The following is a 17,433-nucleotide window of genomic DNA, read 5'->3' on the forward strand; positions in this document are numbered from 1 at the left end:
GACTCATCTGGTTTACTTCCTGCTCAAGTCCTAGAATCGGCCATCATTCCAAGGGGCCCTGATTCCTTTCTGAGAACCTGAGACCTAGACTAAGTGCATGTCCATTCTGGGTATTCTCTGGCTGTGTAACAGCCCACAAGGAAGTCTCTGGCTGCACCGATGGGAACTGGAGACTTCAGCAGGGAAGCTCAACTCCAGAGAGCAGCAAGCCCTCCAAGCACTTTTCCTCACCAAAAAACTAAGAAGGGGGAAAAAAAAAAGCATGCAAAGGTTTTCATTATAAACTAGCTAAGACAAACCAGTACACCTGCAGTATTGCAAACCAGCCCAACACAGTCACAACAGAACTGCAGAAGGATCCTTAGAATAACAAGGTCATTTGTCGGGGATCGTCAGGGAGAATACTGATTGTGTCTTCAGCTTTGCCACATAACATGCACAGCATGGTGTACTCCTGAAATTCATCCATGATACTGAAGGTATACTCATGTTTGGCTATTACATGATGACAATTCTTACACAGATCCGATTGGGATATTCCTTCTCCACACAGTCCCCACACATCGCGGCGCCGTCCACAGGGAGCGTCCTCCGGGGCTTCCGGGAAGACGAACTCTCGCGAGAGCTGAAGAAGCGTCGGTGGCCGCCTGCGGGCCCAGTCAGAACTTCTATATTTCTAAAGTGTACCTATGAAATTTGCATTCATTAAATAAAAGCTTTAAAAAAATAAGTTCAGGGGCTGGCGCCGCGGCTCACTAGGCTAATCCTCCGCCTGCAGCGCCAGCACACCAGGTTCTCATCCTGGTCAAGGCGCCAGATTCTGTCCCTGTTGCCCCTCTTCCAGGCCAGCTCTCTGCTATGGCCCAGGAATGCAGTGGAGGATGGCCCAAGTCCTTGGGCCCTGCACCTGCATGGGAGACCAGGAGAAGCACCTGGCTGCTGGCTTCGAATCAGCACCATGTGCTGGCTGCAGCACGCCGGCTGCGGCAGCCATTGGAGGGTGAACCAACGGCAAAAGGAAGACCTTTCTCTCTCTCTCTCTCTCTCACTGTCTACTCTGCCTGTCAAAAAAAAAAAAAAAAAAAAAAGTTAAGGGTAAAATGTTGAAGATCTTGTTCTATACCCTTGTTTCCTTTTGGTTATTCTGTTCTGTTAGTTTGTCTTCTTACTGACAAACCACTAATGATGTCAGAGGGCATCGCTGTAGCGGGTTATGCCTCCACCTACAGGGCTAGCATCCATTATGGGTGCCGGTTCAAGTCCCAGCTGCTCCACTTCTGATCCAGCTCCCTGCTAATGCACCTGGGAAAGCAGTAGAAAGATGGCCCAAGTGCTTGGGCCTCTGCCCCCATGTGGGAGACCTGGGTGAAGCTCCTGGCTCCTGGCTTGGTTCTAGTCCAACCCTGGCCATTGCAGCCATTTAGGGAATAAACCAGCAAATGGAAGACTTCTCTCTCTGCCTCTGCCTCTCTCTCTCTGTAACTCCAACTTCCAAATAAGTAAATAAATCATAAACAAAAAAAGTAGGAATGAAGCCCAGGGATATCTTTTGAGCTTAAGTATATGTTGATGCAAAAATAGCCTGAGGCCTATAACAGGGCCTCAGTAGTTTCACTGAACAAACAAATGAACAGTCAAATATATTCAGAGTCCACAGTTTCTTGTTCAATTTGCTAATGAGTTTGCTATGTTCTGTTTTCTAGAATAAATTAACATATGTATTTGTTTTAAAATAACATTATATATTAAGAAAACAATTAAATTTCAAAAAATGAAACACTCACTGCCATATATTCAGACTAAGTAGTAACAATGGGGACATTCACATTGTATTTGAGTGGCATACTTTAACGTATCAAGTGGTTTAGAATATTAATGGATGGATATATGAGCTTTAGTGAAACAAAAATCTGGGAATACATTTTTTTAAAAAGGAGTAAATATTATGCCTTTAATTAAAAGCTTTTTTTTTTAACAAAGACTCTCTTATCCAATGTCTAGGGACCGTTTCTGATCACATTGAGAGACTTTATAGAAGAGCTGGCAGTAAAAAGCTTTGGTTTGTATTGGTATCCTTGTCATTATGTTTTATTTGTGTGTTATTGTACTCAATTGCTTAAAGATAATGGGCCAATCTTAATGATGCTTATTCATTCTAGTTTTTATTTTTAAACTCCGAGGTTACAGCACCAAGACTGTCTAATTTCTAAGGATGTGCCCAAATTCCATTGTAGCTTGGCTCTCCCAAGATATTAAAGTAAAATGTCTGAGAATAAAAGTCTCTTTGGGTTAGAACGTGGAATTTCCACTAGGATAATGTCTCTGCTTCTCCTGTTGCTGCAAGGTACTGTAGGTGCTACTTAGTAGTTAGGAAACCTGTTCAGTTTTCAGAGACAGATATGAGAAAAGACCAATGGTTAATTCAATCATGAGTAAAAATAATATACTTAGAAAGTAATTCTGTCATCTTTAAGTTGAGTGAATCCCAGTGATTATAGTTGCTTTGTGAAAAATAATCTATTTGTTCTACATAGGTAGTTTGTTCTCAGGGCTTTAAAAAACTTATAGGCAAATTTAAATAATTTGTTTAAATTCACAGTGGTATAGGTAAGCCTCAATGCATGGCTGTCTGTATTTTGATACAATCCTAACTATTTCACTAGCAGAATCTAACAAATTTTGAAAGTGAAAGTATATATATAAATGTATTATATATATTTACATTTATACACTTAAATTTTTTTCCATTTGAGACATACAGATAGAGAGAACTCTCATCTGTTGGTTCACTCCCCAAATGTCTGCAAAGCCTGGGAGAGCCTTAGCCAGGAGCCAGGAACTCATTCCAATCATGTGCATGTATGGTGGGGTCTCAACTACTTGAGCATCACCACTGCCTCCCAGGGTTTGCATTAGCAAGAAATCAGAGACAAGAACCAAAGCCATGCATTGAACCCAGGCACTGTGAAGTGAGACATGAGTGCCTTAACTGGTAACTTAACCAATACACCAAATTTTTGCGCGTGTGTGTGTGTGTGTAGTGTATGTGCACATAAGTATATATGTGTATATATTTAAATTGATTGTATATGTATTTACATAACCCATCCTTATCTAATTTTGTTAAAGACTCAGCTTCAAGAATATAAGCAACCTCAAAGAATCTCAGATTTCTAGTCTCTAAAATGAGAGGATTGCAAAACACTCTAATAGTAGTATTTCAACTCTGTTTCCATGGTGAACATGCCATTCCTATACAGAAGAAATAGTGTAATAATCCTGTGGTTAAGTCTCTCAAATTTTTACTGTCAGTCCTTAGTACTGTGAGGCATGCAAACCATTACATGCTTTTTTGTAGTCTGTAAGTTTCCAATGAGGTCTATCGTCTTATTTTCAGCCAAGTTGATATTATCATATTTGCACTTTAGATAAATCATTGAATGGCAAACATTTAGAATGCTGATTGTTATATTTCAAAGAACAAACTCCTGGAAGTTTTATTTATTCTATTTTCCCTTTTATGGCTTTCCACTGACACACCCAGGTTGGCGGTGCGCTACGGGGCTGCATTTACCCAGAAATTTTCTTCCTCTATAGCCCCACACATTACTACTTTTCTGGTACATGGGAAACAGGTAACATGCACACAATTTGAAAACTCAAGCTGCTTGAAACGTGTGAGCTTATTTGCACTTTGAAGGTTAAACATGTCTTTTGGTCTTATAGCGTGTGGGTGAAAGCTTTTCTAGAAGTAGGAAGCATTTGTCTCACTAATTTTATCAGTTATTTTCTTAATTTTCTACTAGTCTATCCATGTTGAAATTAAGGAATATGAATGCTTTTATGGAATATAAATTCTTCAGCTTCCATGGATACCCTGAAAATCAAAAACAAAATTGCAACTGGTTTCAAATCTACTTGTATTTTATTTTCTCCATCTAAAGGTTCCACATGAATTTTTAGTTTTGAGTTAAAAATCTCATGTATTGCATGTGCTGTGCTTTAAAAAAAAATCTGTTCTCCCTACAGTCTAAGACTTTCAGAAGTGTAAAAATAGCAGTGTGAATTCCTTCCCCCAATGTTCTGGCTTTATCAAGAGGAAAAATGTTGGTATTTCATTGTAGCACATTTGAAAGTTCAACACTAAGTGAGTCCTCTAATCCAGAGATTTGGTTCTCTAGGCACCAAAAGAAATGTGATTTAAGTTGGTTATAAGAATAGGTCATATGTACTGGTGACAGACGTAATCATGAGTTTGTTAAATGCAAGATTGGAATAGACTTAAATCCTGCCCATACCCCCAATAGAAAGAATGATTGTGATCCATTTTCTTTCTTTTTAATTGATAATGGTACCAATAGTACTTTTGACATAGCCTGGTGACAGAAGTGAGGGTTAGGGATGCCTCCCTGATTCTGCATGGTACTCTGGGAAATTTTAGCTGTTTGGTCCAATGCCTTGGGCTCAGTGTTCCCTCCAGATGACTATGTCAGGATCCAAGCATGTGTATTTTTAAGGCTCCCAAATCAGGGGCCCCATTCATTCATCATCTTTTAGATTTGTGAACATCTGGCCTGCTCTCTTCTTTACCCCCAGGTCGGTTGTACGCCGTGCAGCAAGTCTTTTAAATAAAGTAGTGGACAGCCTGGCCCCATCCATTACTAATGTTTTAGTGCAGGGCAAACAGGTAAGTATCTGCTTTCCAGACCCTCACTGAGTCATAGTCACAAAGGTTTCTGGAGGACCCTTAATTTTAAACCTAGCAGACCTCAGTGTCATAGGCCTCTCACAGGCAGATGAACAGTGGTTCAGACATTTCTAAGACTTCTACAAACAAAAGATATTTGTAGTCTTAAAAATGCACGATTATGAAACCGGCCATTCCTTTTTCCTGCTGCACCCTAGAGCTGTAACTCCCAGGCTAACTTCAGGTTAATGCAAATGCTCATGTGGAAAATGTATAATACCCACTGCAATATTCTAGTCAGGTTTAGGATAGGCTGAGCAAAGACAGGTGAATAGCAAAGGTCACATTTTCTCTTCTCTTCCACATGCAATCTACCTCTCCTTTAGAAATGTGTCGGTGTCCAGGCAGAGCCAGGGTCTGCCCACCAGTACTGCTCCTTGGATGCTTTCCCTTCTAGACCATCTCTTCGCACAGCTCCTTTCCACTCACCAGGGTCATCTCTGTCACCTCCCCCTCAGCAAGCCATTCTCCCTTAGCAGTGGTCTCTTTGTCCTGGGGACTCTCATAAGAGACCTGTGACATTTTTCACCATGTGCCCTGGATCCCAGTCTGATTGAATGAGCCTCTCACCTCATGGTAGGCTGTGAGCCTCCATGGGTCAGGGCCTGGGGCTTGTCCAGTGCTTGTCTCAGTGTGCTCAGCATGGGGCCTGGCTTAGAGCAGGAATTTGGTGAATGTGCTTGTAGTTATTCTAGTGGCATGTGGCTGCTCATTTCTTTGTTCCAGTCTCAATTAGCTCTGATTACCTGGCTGAATCATCATTTGATTAGAATGAAAACCTGTTTGCATTCTTGCTCTTCTTTGAGAATATATGTGCTTCATTGTATTTTTCTGACAGCTAACCTCGGGATATAATAAGCTTTAGTAATATGAAAGACTTTAACCCCCTTTAATAGAATCAACCAGCTGCTCATATTTCAGGGCTCTTAATTCATTAAGATTGAAATTATTTCATCCTAATACCCAGCTTTTGGAATGTTAGAATAATAAGCTATTTTTCCTGTAATATTTAATAACAAAAATAATTGTACTAATAAAAACTCCAAGAAAGTCAAATCGGTTTTCATATATGAGTATGCTGTGTTCTCCAAATTATTAAGAAGTAGAATTTTCAGCCCTGTTTTCAGCTAAAATAGATCAAAGTATAGGAAGTCATGTTTCAAGTGCCTTCCGTCACCAGACTCCTCACTTCTAACCAGTCTTCTATTTTTGTCCTGGTCCACATCACTGTTGCAAGAAAGTTAACAAGCTTTAAGAAGCTATTGTTTTTCTTTAGAGTAGGTCTCTGTAGTATATCTGAAAACAGTTAATTCTACTGCAGCTGGACCTTGGGAGTGAACCTTGGGAGTTTTTATAGATCTTTGAGGTCACCAGCACCTGACCTTGGAAGGGGGTGAGTTAGGATTGTCATATACATTCTGTACTAGAGTAATTTTGCAACCTGTGGTTCTGAGACCCTGCTCCCTCCTCCTAGAAACACCAGAGCCTGCCCTGAGGCTGTCACTGGCCCACTGCCCATCAGCCTAGCATGTCTTCCAGGAAAATAGTCACAGAACTAGATAATCCTGGGAGGCCAACAGCTCAGCTTCATGACCAAGTACATGAAGTAGGTCCATTCACTGCTTCTTACTCCCTTAACAGAAAAGAAATGAGAAATCCTGCTCTGGGAACGAAGTAATACTGTTTCTACCAAGCGCTTCCAGATCACCTCAGACTCTGGAACGCATGAGTGGTTCAGTCATCATTGCTTCCAGAACAATGATGCACCCGCTGTTTTCTTCTTTACACACTGGCCTTTTAATAAAAGAAGTCACAATTGGACTAACTGGTCAGGACCCCTATGATTAGTAAATCAACAGTTCTCAGTTTTCACTTCATTACAGTACTGGGGCAAAAGACCCCATCTTCTGCTCTTTCTCTTCACCTCTGAAAACACAAGTGCCCCGCTACTCCTTTTCCTACCTCTTACAACCATGCATTGTGGGAAGCAAAGGCATGGAAAGAGATAATGGGGAAGGAGGCTGCAGACTGCTGGGAGGCAGAATGCCCAGGACAGAGGAAGAGAGACAACAGAGCGTTCCAGCCAGCTCCAGCAGCACTTTGCGCTCGGAGCCCTCTTTGCCGTTTCTGTCCATGCGTTTTCCTTCCCCAGGCTCTTGGGCTGACTCGTTCATTCCCCCTCCGTAGGTGAGAGATGTGTCATCACATATGTTAGCCCTCCCTGGGCACGTAGGTTATGCCAAGAGAAGGAAGAGCACACAACAACCATGTGACCTTGCACCTGCCTTTGAAAAGGCTACAGTGTTGTTCAAGAGTGAAAGTCTCTGACTGAGTCTATAAAAGGATAGAAAGTGGCTCTCCCAAAAACTAAGTTGTGTGGATTGTACAGTAAAATCGAAGTATTCAAAGTATTCTGGCTTCTCTGGGGAGTTTCTAGTACCAAAGTCATTTAGAATAATTTTATCTTAATACTTAACCACTCACCTTCTCTGCCTAACTGGGGCCCTTACCTGCCCTTATATTTTAGCCCTGTCTGTGAAACTTTCCTGAACTCCATTGAGAGTCATACTTTGAAAGCTATTTTTAATAAATAGCAAGAACAGTTATTCTACCTAATTCCCTAGCTTGTGTGGAGTAATTTCAGCCTGCCAGTCATTCTGAGCCTTGAATTTTTTTCTTTTATCCCCTAGTAGCTAGAAGACTTTTATAATAAAATTCTGCCACTCATAGGTAACGCTGGGTGCCTTTGGACATGAAGAAGAGGTTATCTCTAATCCTTTGTCTCCAAGAGTGATTAAGAACATCATCTATTATAAATGTAACACCCATGATGAGAGGGAAGCGGTCATCCAGCAAGAACTGGTCATCCATATTGGTTGGATCATCTCTAATAACCCGGAGTTATTCAGTGGCATGCTGAAAATACGAATTGGGTGAGTAAAGTACTTTGCATTTGCTTAAACAGAACAGTTGGAGTGTCCTCTAACAGCCATGGCCTCTCTGAGTGAAGCAATGCTCCAGGTTTCTGGTGAGTACTTAGGAACATGCATCTTTCCCCTACGCCATGGAGGGAGGCAGCATCTGGTGGTGTGAAGAAATAAATTCCATCGGCCTGAAGGAATCCTCATGTTTGTTTAACTCCCAAGCTACATGTACTAATGTAACTGTGTTCTCCGGTAAAATCAAACTCCAGGTTTTTGAACAGCTGCATCCTATAAAAGATTAAGGACAACAGTCATAAAAATCCCTATAAGTAAAATGGGTGGGCCTTAAGAGAAAAATGATTTCTGGAAAAAAAGGTGTGAGGAGAGCACTCAGGAACTTCGTCCTTTTAAGAACACTGTACAGGGCTGGCGCTGTGGCTCAATAGGCTAATCCTCCGCCTTGCGGCGCCTGCACACTGGGTTCTAGTCCAGGCCAGGGCTCCGGATTCTGTCCCGGTTGCCCCTCTTCCAGGCCAACTCTCTGCTGTGGCCCGGGAGTGCAGTGGAGGATGGCCCAAGTGCTTGGGCCCTGCACCCCATGGGAGACCAGGAGAAGCACCTGGCTTCGGCCTTTGGATCAGCGCGGTGTGCTGGCCGCAGCGCGCCAGCCGCGGTGGCCATTGGAGGGTGAACCAATGGCAAAGGAAGACCTTTCTCTCTCTCACTGTCCACTCTGCCTGTCAAAAAATAAATAAATAAAACACTGTACATCCTTCTCCTACCAAAAATCTAGTTTTTAGTTTCTAATATCATAAATTTGGAGAACTTGAAAGTAAGGCTCTGGTGATCTTGAATATTCTCATCAGGAATCTGGGGAGGCAGAATAGTGTTGTGAAAGCTGACCAGGCTCTGGCAGTCAACAGAACTGAGTTCGAGTCCAGCAGCCGCACTTTGATAACAGCCTCATTGTCTCATGTGAGAATGAAATGAGATAATATGTTTTAAAAGCCCATGATAAGCTAATGAAATACATTTCTTTTTTGAATATAGTTTTTATTGTACAGGTATCATGCTAAGATGTCAAATGATACCTGGACATATAAAATAACCTAGCACCAGGCCAATTTGGGGAGTATTTCTCAAATGTTTGAAAAGAATATGTATTCTTATTTATTGAATATATAATATGTGTGTGACTGTGCATGTATATAGCTTGCATTCTGTATACTTGAACCTCAGTGTCTACATATTCTGTTGTTGATGGATATCTTAACAATATGAATGTATCAGTTTCTAGCGTTGTTACCGGTTTTGTTTTGTGTGTTTTAAAGCCTTGTTTTTCTTCTTGTTACCTAATTGCTTTTATCAATATATCTTCCTTGTGTCATTTGTTGCTCTTCAACATTTTTTTTTTGCTTTTCAACTTTTTAAACAAAATTCAAATACTTACAGAAATATAGAAACCAGTGTCATGAAACCTTGTGTGCACATACTGTGGCCCAGCTTCAGCTATATCATATGGCCAATCTGATTTTACTCGTATTCCCACCTATTACACACCTTGCTGACACCCTCCTATGGATTTTTAAAAGGCATATCCATAATATCACTGCTTCTATGTGCATTTCTAAAAAATAAGGGCTTTTTCAAAACATAACCATAATACCATTGCCATGCATGAAAAATGTAGCAGGTAGCTTTTACCTACTGTTACTGCTGTATTTGCTTTCTTTGTTGTTTTTCACTTGGTATATTGTCTTTTTCCCCTTTCTATTCAGTGTTTTTTTATAATTACATACTTGTATGTGAGTATGTATGTACAACTTATAAGCATTTATGCTATATTTACATATAGTATAATCTAAGAATGTCTTTTTTATTATAACAACATAAAATTATCATCTTTTTTTAAAGATTTATTTTTATTTACTTTAAAGGCACAGAAACTGAGGAAGAGAGAGAAGAGAGACAAAGAGATCTTCTGTCCCCTTGTTCACTCCCCAAATGAAGGCAACAGCTAGGGCTGAGCCAGACTTAAGTCAGGAACCAGGAATTTCTTCCAGGTCTTCCACGTGGGTGCAGGGGCAAGGACTTGGACCATCTTCTGCTGCTATGCTAGGAATATTAGCAGGGAGCTGGGTCAGAAGTGGAGCAGCTGGGGCTTGAACCAGCATCTATATGGGATGCCAGGGTCATAGGCAGTGTCTTTACTCACTACATCACAACGCGGCCCTGAGAAATTTACTATCCTAACCATTTTTAAGTGTATAGCACAAAAGTGTTAATTATATGCATATTGTCTTTCAGTAGAAATATATATATCTCATATTTGTGCCATTTCTTTTATATTTGACTTATTCCTGCATGAAATTGTATGTTTTCAATTTATTGTACTTTCTTGTTTTTGCATCTATTTCTCTTTCATTTCTTTATTTTAATTTTACATGCAAATATGAAACACCTTCTAAAAAATGATTACCCTTTTTTTCCTTTAAAATTACATATAAAGGGGCTGGCGCTGTGGCATAGCAGGTAAAGTTACCACCTGCAATGCCAGTATTTCCATATGGGTACCAGTTTAGTCCTGGCTGTTCCACTTCCAATCCAGATCCCTGCTAATGCGCCTGGGAAAGTCCTTGGATGCCTGCACCTGCAAGGGAGAACTGGCAGAAGCTCCTGGCTCCTGGCTCCTGGCTTCTGGCTTCATATCAGCCCAGCTCCAGCAGCTGCAGCCATTTGGGGAGTGAATCAGTGAATGGAAGACCTCTCTTTCTCTCTCCCTCCCCCCCCCTTTCTCTGCCTTTTCCTCTCTCTAACTCTGATGTTCCAGTAAATAAATATTTTTAAAAATACATATAAAAACATTATTAATTTGGCAGTATCTGTATACCTCTTGATTTCTCAATTCTCAATCTAGTAATTTACTCTTCAATAATACACAAGTTCATAAAAACTTTTCATAGCATTCTTCATCTTCAGCATTGTTTGAAATAGAGAAACATTGAGAACAACCCAGATATATAAAGGGTCTTAAAAATTTTCATAGGAAATGCATATTATGAAAAAACTATGCATGAATTTTAAAATATTTGCATCAAAATAAACATCTCTTTTTTTAGGATTTATTTATTTATTTGAAAGGCAGAGAGAGAGAGAGAAAGAGAGAGAGGTTCCTATATCCACTGGTTCACTCCCCTAATGGCTGCAATGACCGGAGCTGGGCTGATCCAAAGCCATGAGCGTGGGTCTTCTTCCAGGTCTCCCATATAGGTGCAGGGGCCCAAGGACATAAGCTATCTTCTGCTACTTTCCCAGGCCATAGCAGAGAGCTGGATTCGAAGTAGAGCAGCTGGGATTCAAACCAGCAGCTATGTGGGATACAGCACTGCAGGAAGCAGCTGTACCTGCTGCACCACAGCACTAGCCCCCAGATCAACTTATCTTTTAATTCCATCTTCTCTTGAGCTTTTTGAAGTCCTCTCATTGAATGTTTGCATGAAAAATTATTCATTTACTATTTTTAAACTGTTTGCCTGATTTCAACTATAACATATGAGTATTTCAGGTGAATTCTTCATTCTTTATCTCCTCTTTCGATTGAAAGTGAATTACTGTACCTGCATAGAACCTGACCTTCATTTCTATTCCTTAAAATTGTTCCTTACAAAGATTTAAAGTATTCTAAGTCAATTACAAGAACTTTGAATTATAACAAATTTGTTCGTTCTGTTTTGCCATAATATTTTCAATTCCAACCTCTTAACTACATGTGAGAGTACAGAATTGAATCCTTGATGTGAATGGACTCTAAAGGAAAGAAACATGAGGTGTGTAGGTTAAGACTGTTCCCGAGCACATTTTTTGTAAGTTAGTAAGTGTGAGTTTTGTAAGTGATAAGTTGGGAGAGCCTCTTCAAGAGATGGTCATCCTTGCAGAGGTTTAAACAAAGTCTCAGAGTAACTGGTTCATATTTTTTAGTCTCTGGTAGTTCTCCCTCACTGTTTAGTCAGCATTGTAGCCTAATTTAAGTCTTCTCATAAATCCCATGTAACTTCCTTTCTTGATTTCAAATCTGGCCTAAGCTGGCCCATGTTCTTCATGGGAATATGTGTTTAGCTTATTCTGAAAACAGTTTCCTTCCTGGTTTTATATCAGGTACTCTATATATTCATTGCTTTCCATGAAAAGTAATGCATTTTTTCCTTAAAGTGAGTCACCCAAAATAAAAATATCAGGATGACAGCATGTGACTTAGTATTAAACAATAACAAAAAAACTGCTTCAGGAATAAATTTGCCATGAAACCTTAATTATTCACTATTCAAAAACTTATCCTGAAATTATGAAATTATATTTCCATTGTGTATATTAACAATGTCCCTGCCTGAGTTATTTTGTAGATTTTCCTCTTCTGAGGGTTTCATAGCTCAACCCTTATTGCTGAAACATTTTCAGTTGGGGAAGGCCTAGTATTTTTTTAATAAGAAGTGATTTACCTGGGAAATTCTGCTAAGGGTAAGGACTAGATTTTCTATTACACCCTATCTGTACCACAGACTAGCTCATCAGAAATGCTTAATAAATATTTGTTTAATATACAGAATATAATAATAAATCAAGTGGTTTACCTTTAGCTAATTATGGGAAATTTAAGGGAAAAAAAGCTAACCTGTCTCTGTACTCATTGAAGAGAAATAAAGAACTCTTTAATTTTGATAAATATACTTGGCTTGTGCCTAATTATACTGAAATTAAATAGGGTGGTAGGAGTTTGGCCTGGTGGTTGGGACAGCAGTTGAGACGCATGCATCCTAGCCTGGGTTTGCTGTTCACCTCCTCTCCTGACTCCAGTTCTTGCTGGTGCAGGCTCAGGGAGGTGACCATGGTGACTCAAGTAGTTGTACTCCTACCGCCCATGTGTGAAATATGAATTAGGTTCCTGGCCTCCAGCCTCAGCCCCAGCATGGGGCTACATAAGAGAAAATTCAAGTGACATCCCTCAGGATATGACCAAGTTAAACAGCATTTTGTTTATGTCAAAGTCCAGGCACATAAATAAAAGGCATCAGGATGTAGCGCTTTGCTCCATTCATTTACTAACAGAATAGTGTAGTTAGGCACCTCAGAATATAGTACAGGTTGCCTTACAGTGCTACCTCTATAGTGTTCCCAGTAAAGATCTAAGGGGATACAAACATGAATAATCACTGTGCTCAAAAGATCATTCCAGGAAACCACCCTTCTGCTCTTACTCCACCATCATAACCACAATGTTTACTGAACATGTGATTTGCTTAGCAAAGTGCTAAAAAATCATTATATGTATTATCTGATTTAATCACTACAAATACTTTGAGGCATGCACCGAACCCCCATTTCACAGTAAGGATGCAGAGAGTCAGAAAGGCTTAGATAACTTGTCTTATCAAACTGGTAGGTCAAAGAACCAGGACTTAGACGGGGACCACTTGGCCCCAGAGTTCTTGTGTTTCAGTCTGAAGCACTAAAGTACCGTGTGTGTGTATGTGTGTGCGCGTGCGCTTATTTCTAAAACCGTATGACCTTTATTATCTCTTCTACATGACTTGACTTATGATCTGGGTTCTATTCAAGTATTCATGGGACAGTGATGATGTGCCACAGACCCTAGATGTGTTTGATCTCTTGTTTGTCTTCAAATCGAGTATCAGTACTATGTAGCATTTAGGAACATTTGTAGTTACAAGACAACAAACCTTAGAAATGAGATATTTAAGGCCGGCGCCGCGGCTCACTAGGCTAATCCTCCGCCTAGCGGCGCCGGCACACCGGGTTCTAGTCCCGGTCGGGGCGCCGGATTCTGTCCCGGTTGCCCCTCTTCCAGGCCAGCCCTCTGCTGTGGCCCGGGAGTGCAGTGGAGGATGGCCCAGGTGCTTGGGCCCTGCACCCCATGGGAGACCAGGAAAAGCACCTGGCTCCTGGCTCCTGCCATCGGATCAGCGCGGTGCGCCGGCCGCAGCGCGCCGGCCGCGGCGGCCATTGGAGGGTGAACCAACGGCAAAGGAAGACCTTTCTCTCTGTCTCTCTCTCTCACTGTCCACTCTGCCTGTCAAAAAAAAAAAAAAAAAAAAAAAAAAAAAAAAAAAAAAAAGAAATGAGATATTTAAAGTATATTCATCAAGATAGCAAGGATTTAGGATGATTTGAAACTGATTCTGAGTAACCCCTTGTATACCATAAGGGACGCACTAAGATACCATGAAAAGTTGAGTCATTATAGAGAAAGCTTTTCACTTCCTTGTAATACTGTAAGATACTTGTGGCAAATAGACAATTTCTTCATCATAATCACACACATAAAACCTTTTCAGAATAGAAACCTGCCTATTTGTTGCTGGATCAAAATTGGTTTTGGAGGCAAAGTGTAAGGACAGTTTAAAATAATTTATGTTTGTTGTATTGTCAAGGTCATTGTATACAGTAGAAGTAAGATTTTCATGGAGATTAAGCCTTTTTCACAGGTCCAGGATAGATGCCTGTGTTCCAAGTTAACAGCCCATCCAAAATGTTGTCAAGTTAGTAAACGTGTACTGGGTCCATGGGCCTTTAGTGGAGGCCAGCAAAGGGAAAGGCAATGGGATGCAGACAAAGGGTAAGCAGTGCCATTTAGCTCCTCTGAGGAAAATAATCCAACTCCCCTAGAGCAAAACCACCTCCACCACCTAATTAAGCTCTCTAGATACCAACTAATATGATTGTTACAAGGGAAAAACAAATCTGATTCTCATTGTTTCCAGTGTCTTGAGTAAATGCATTATTCTTCCTTGTTCTCAGAGGAAGAGAGCTAAGTTTATCAAGGACCCATTGTCTGGATGCTTGGCCCCTGGGTTATCTTGTGTAGTCCTCACAAACACCTAGGAGACATGCTTCCAGACAGACAGTTTGAAATGCAGCAAATAGCTTGCACAAGGTCACAGGATTTGAAACTAATGTGAATGCTGTGCTCGCTCCCCCCACCCCCTGCCACCACCATTGTAGCTCCATGGTCTGTAAAACAGGGAGGCTAGTACTGTCTTGGCTTCTTTTGATTGTGGTAATTTTCAGTAAGGAATATCAAGATATTTTCCAAAGGGTAAACCTTCAACATAATCACTGTGACATTTGATAATGAGATTCTCTGTATTTCTTTCGTGGCTTTTGTAGAACAGGTACCTCTGGGGAGTTCTTTTTACATATCACAAATCTTAAGAATCCATAGGAGGAACCTCCTCGTCTCCCAGTACACACACACACACACACACACAGACTCGCTCTTACTTCTGGTCCTGGGTTTGCATAGGAGGAACCTCCTCATCTCCCAACACATACACACACACACACACACACAGAGAGAGAGAGAGAGAGAGAGAGAGAGAGAGAGAGAGAAAGAGAGAAAGAAAGAGAGAGAAACTCTCTTTTACTTCTGATCCTGGGTTTGCAAAGGCCCTGTGCTCCCGCAGGACTCATTTATGTTGGAAGAGGCATCCTTTTCAGTATCCTTTAGAATCCAGTGGGATGGTCCATCCTAAAGTGTTTCATAGAGAAACCTCAACAGAGAATCCCTTGGGATTTTCTGCTGCCATTTAACATGGTCTCACCTCTCTGTCACCTGGTAATATATGGCAGACACTCTAAAATAAGACCCCCTTACGCCTATGCCCATGGTGCTCTTCCACCACATTAGTGGAGAGGTTTAGAATAGTGTTTCTACTCTAGGGATATCAGACAGCTTCAGACACTTGCAGCAACACTGTCTTTGGAGCTTGCAATCATGCTCCTCTAAAGAAGACACTTTTGTGTCTTTCCATATATTTTGATTGAAATCTAGATTTATTCATTCTTTTCTAAGATTTATTTTATTTATTCGAAAGGCAGAGTTACAAGGTGGGGTGGAGCTTACATCCACTTGTTCACTCCCAAATGGCCACAATGACTGGTACTGGACCAGGCTGAAGCCAGGAGCCAGGAGCTTCTTCCAGGTCTCCCCCATGGGTGCATGGGCCCAAATATTTGGGCCACTTCCACTGCTTTTCCAGGCCATTAGCAGGGAGCTGCATCAGAAGCAGAGCAGTTTGGAATTGAACCCGCACCCACATGGAATGCCATAATTTCAGGCAGTGACTTAACCTGTTATGCCACAACGCCTGCCCCTAGATTTATTCATTCTTAATAGATTTTACTAGTACCTCAGCTCCTTTATGTGTATGACTCTCTTGCACGTTGTTGACTGGCAGCAACAAATGCAGATGTAGCATGTTTGCAAAATTTATCTTGAGTTAGTCCCTGGAAGGTGTTTACTTTGCCAAATACTAGTGAGCAAATTGTTCAATTATGGAGCCTTTGAATGTCAACTTTCTTATAAATTTGAACTTGTAGCTGCTTCTAAGTCAGTCCTTTGTGTACTGTAGTGATTGTAGCCTGATTTTAAGAGAATGAGGGGGACGGGAGGTAGATTTATAAGGTTTTTTTTCTTTTAGTGCAATAAAGCATCTTAGATTCATTCTTATCTAGCTTTTTACTATTGTTCTCTCTTTTAAGTGCTAATTATGATGAAAGAGATTGGTTGTTGGGTCACATTTTGATACCATATTCTTGAAATATCAACATTCACTAAGATGAATGGGCGTAAGAAATAAACACATTTGCCTTAATCATGGTACATCTTGTCCGAAATTGCCTTGTACTATGTATACTTTTATCTCTCTGGTTTATCCTCTCTTTTTTTGAGGTTTATTCTGTTATTTTTAAAACTTTATTTACTTACATCACCCACCGCCTCACTTGCTTTAAAAACAGTAGCAGCATGCTTCTTTCTGTTTTTTCCAAGGTTAATCCTGCCAGTGCAATTTCTTCAACTGTACTACTATCAGGCACTCCAGTGAACAAAATTAACCTGCTCACAGGAATGGTATTCTGGTCTGATAATGATTTGATTTGCTGTCTCATTATTGATTTGTGCACCAGCTTTCACGTTGAAATAGATCAAGTTCCTGACAGGCCCATTACTGTAAAGACCTCCAATCAACCGCTTTCTGCGGCAGGTCTGTCAGTCAGGCTTCGGTGGCAGATAACCCTGTAGGATATTTGTTATCAGGCATTTCTCATCTGCACTTTTCATACCATCAGGACAGCTTCTGTAAGCAATTATGATCCAGACGTAGCTTGTCCTCTAATGCCCAAAAACACATCTGTGGGTCCAGTGCTTAGAGGAGGCCATTGGGGTCATAGGTAGAGACTGTCACATTGCATGTGCAGGAAAGACAAGAGGAGGAATGACAGCTCTGAGTTCATTAACATGCTTCCTGTACTCATTCATAGCTCCCACAGTTTGACATTAGGTATGGAGTAAGGCGGTGATGTTGATGGAGCTTTTCCATCTCTGTTCCACAATGATTAGACCTGTGATTGAGTGACCGAGTCATTGTTCTCCAGTTACCAAATTGTTATCTCCTCCATATTAATATCAGTCAAACAGAAGCATCCCTTCTAATAACTTGCCTGTATCCTATTGTGTATTAGTTAGCTTGGGCTGTCATAAATACCGCAGATAGGGTGGCTTAAACAATAGAAAAAATGTTTTTCCTCAGAGTCTGAAGTCACAGTGGCAACCATTTCATTTTCTAATGAGACTTTCTGGCTTGTGAACAAGCACTCTCTCACAGTGTCCTCGCGGTGAGAAAGTTGTCTAGTGTCTCTCATTAGGATACTAATCCCATCATAAGGACCCTGTGCACGTGACCTCAT

At 40.8% G+C, this 17,433-nt stretch overlaps 1 protein-coding gene across 23 annotated transcripts in view; it reads left to right on the forward strand.

Moving 5' to 3' along the window:
* PHKB (phosphorylase kinase regulatory subunit beta) overlaps positions 1-17,433 on the forward strand; it is a 226,177-nt gene that overhangs the window by 189,149 nt on the left and 19,595 nt on the right. For 8 of the 23 annotated variants that reach the window (XM_070061798.1, XM_070061802.1, XM_070061800.1 and 5 more), the window contains 4 exons: positions 554-658; positions 2,002-2,059; positions 4,597-4,687; positions 7,478-7,680. In XM_070061798.1, the coding sequence (XP_069917899.1) occupies positions 554-658; positions 2,002-2,059; positions 4,597-4,687; positions 7,478-7,680 (457 nt within the window). 23 annotated transcript variants of the gene reach the window in all.

This window comes from Oryctolagus cuniculus, chromosome 18, assembly GCF_964237555.1.
Source record: "Oryctolagus cuniculus chromosome 18, mOryCun1.1, whole genome shotgun sequence".
In the NCBI taxonomy this organism is placed as follows: domain Eukaryota; kingdom Metazoa; phylum Chordata; class Mammalia; order Lagomorpha; family Leporidae; genus Oryctolagus; species Oryctolagus cuniculus.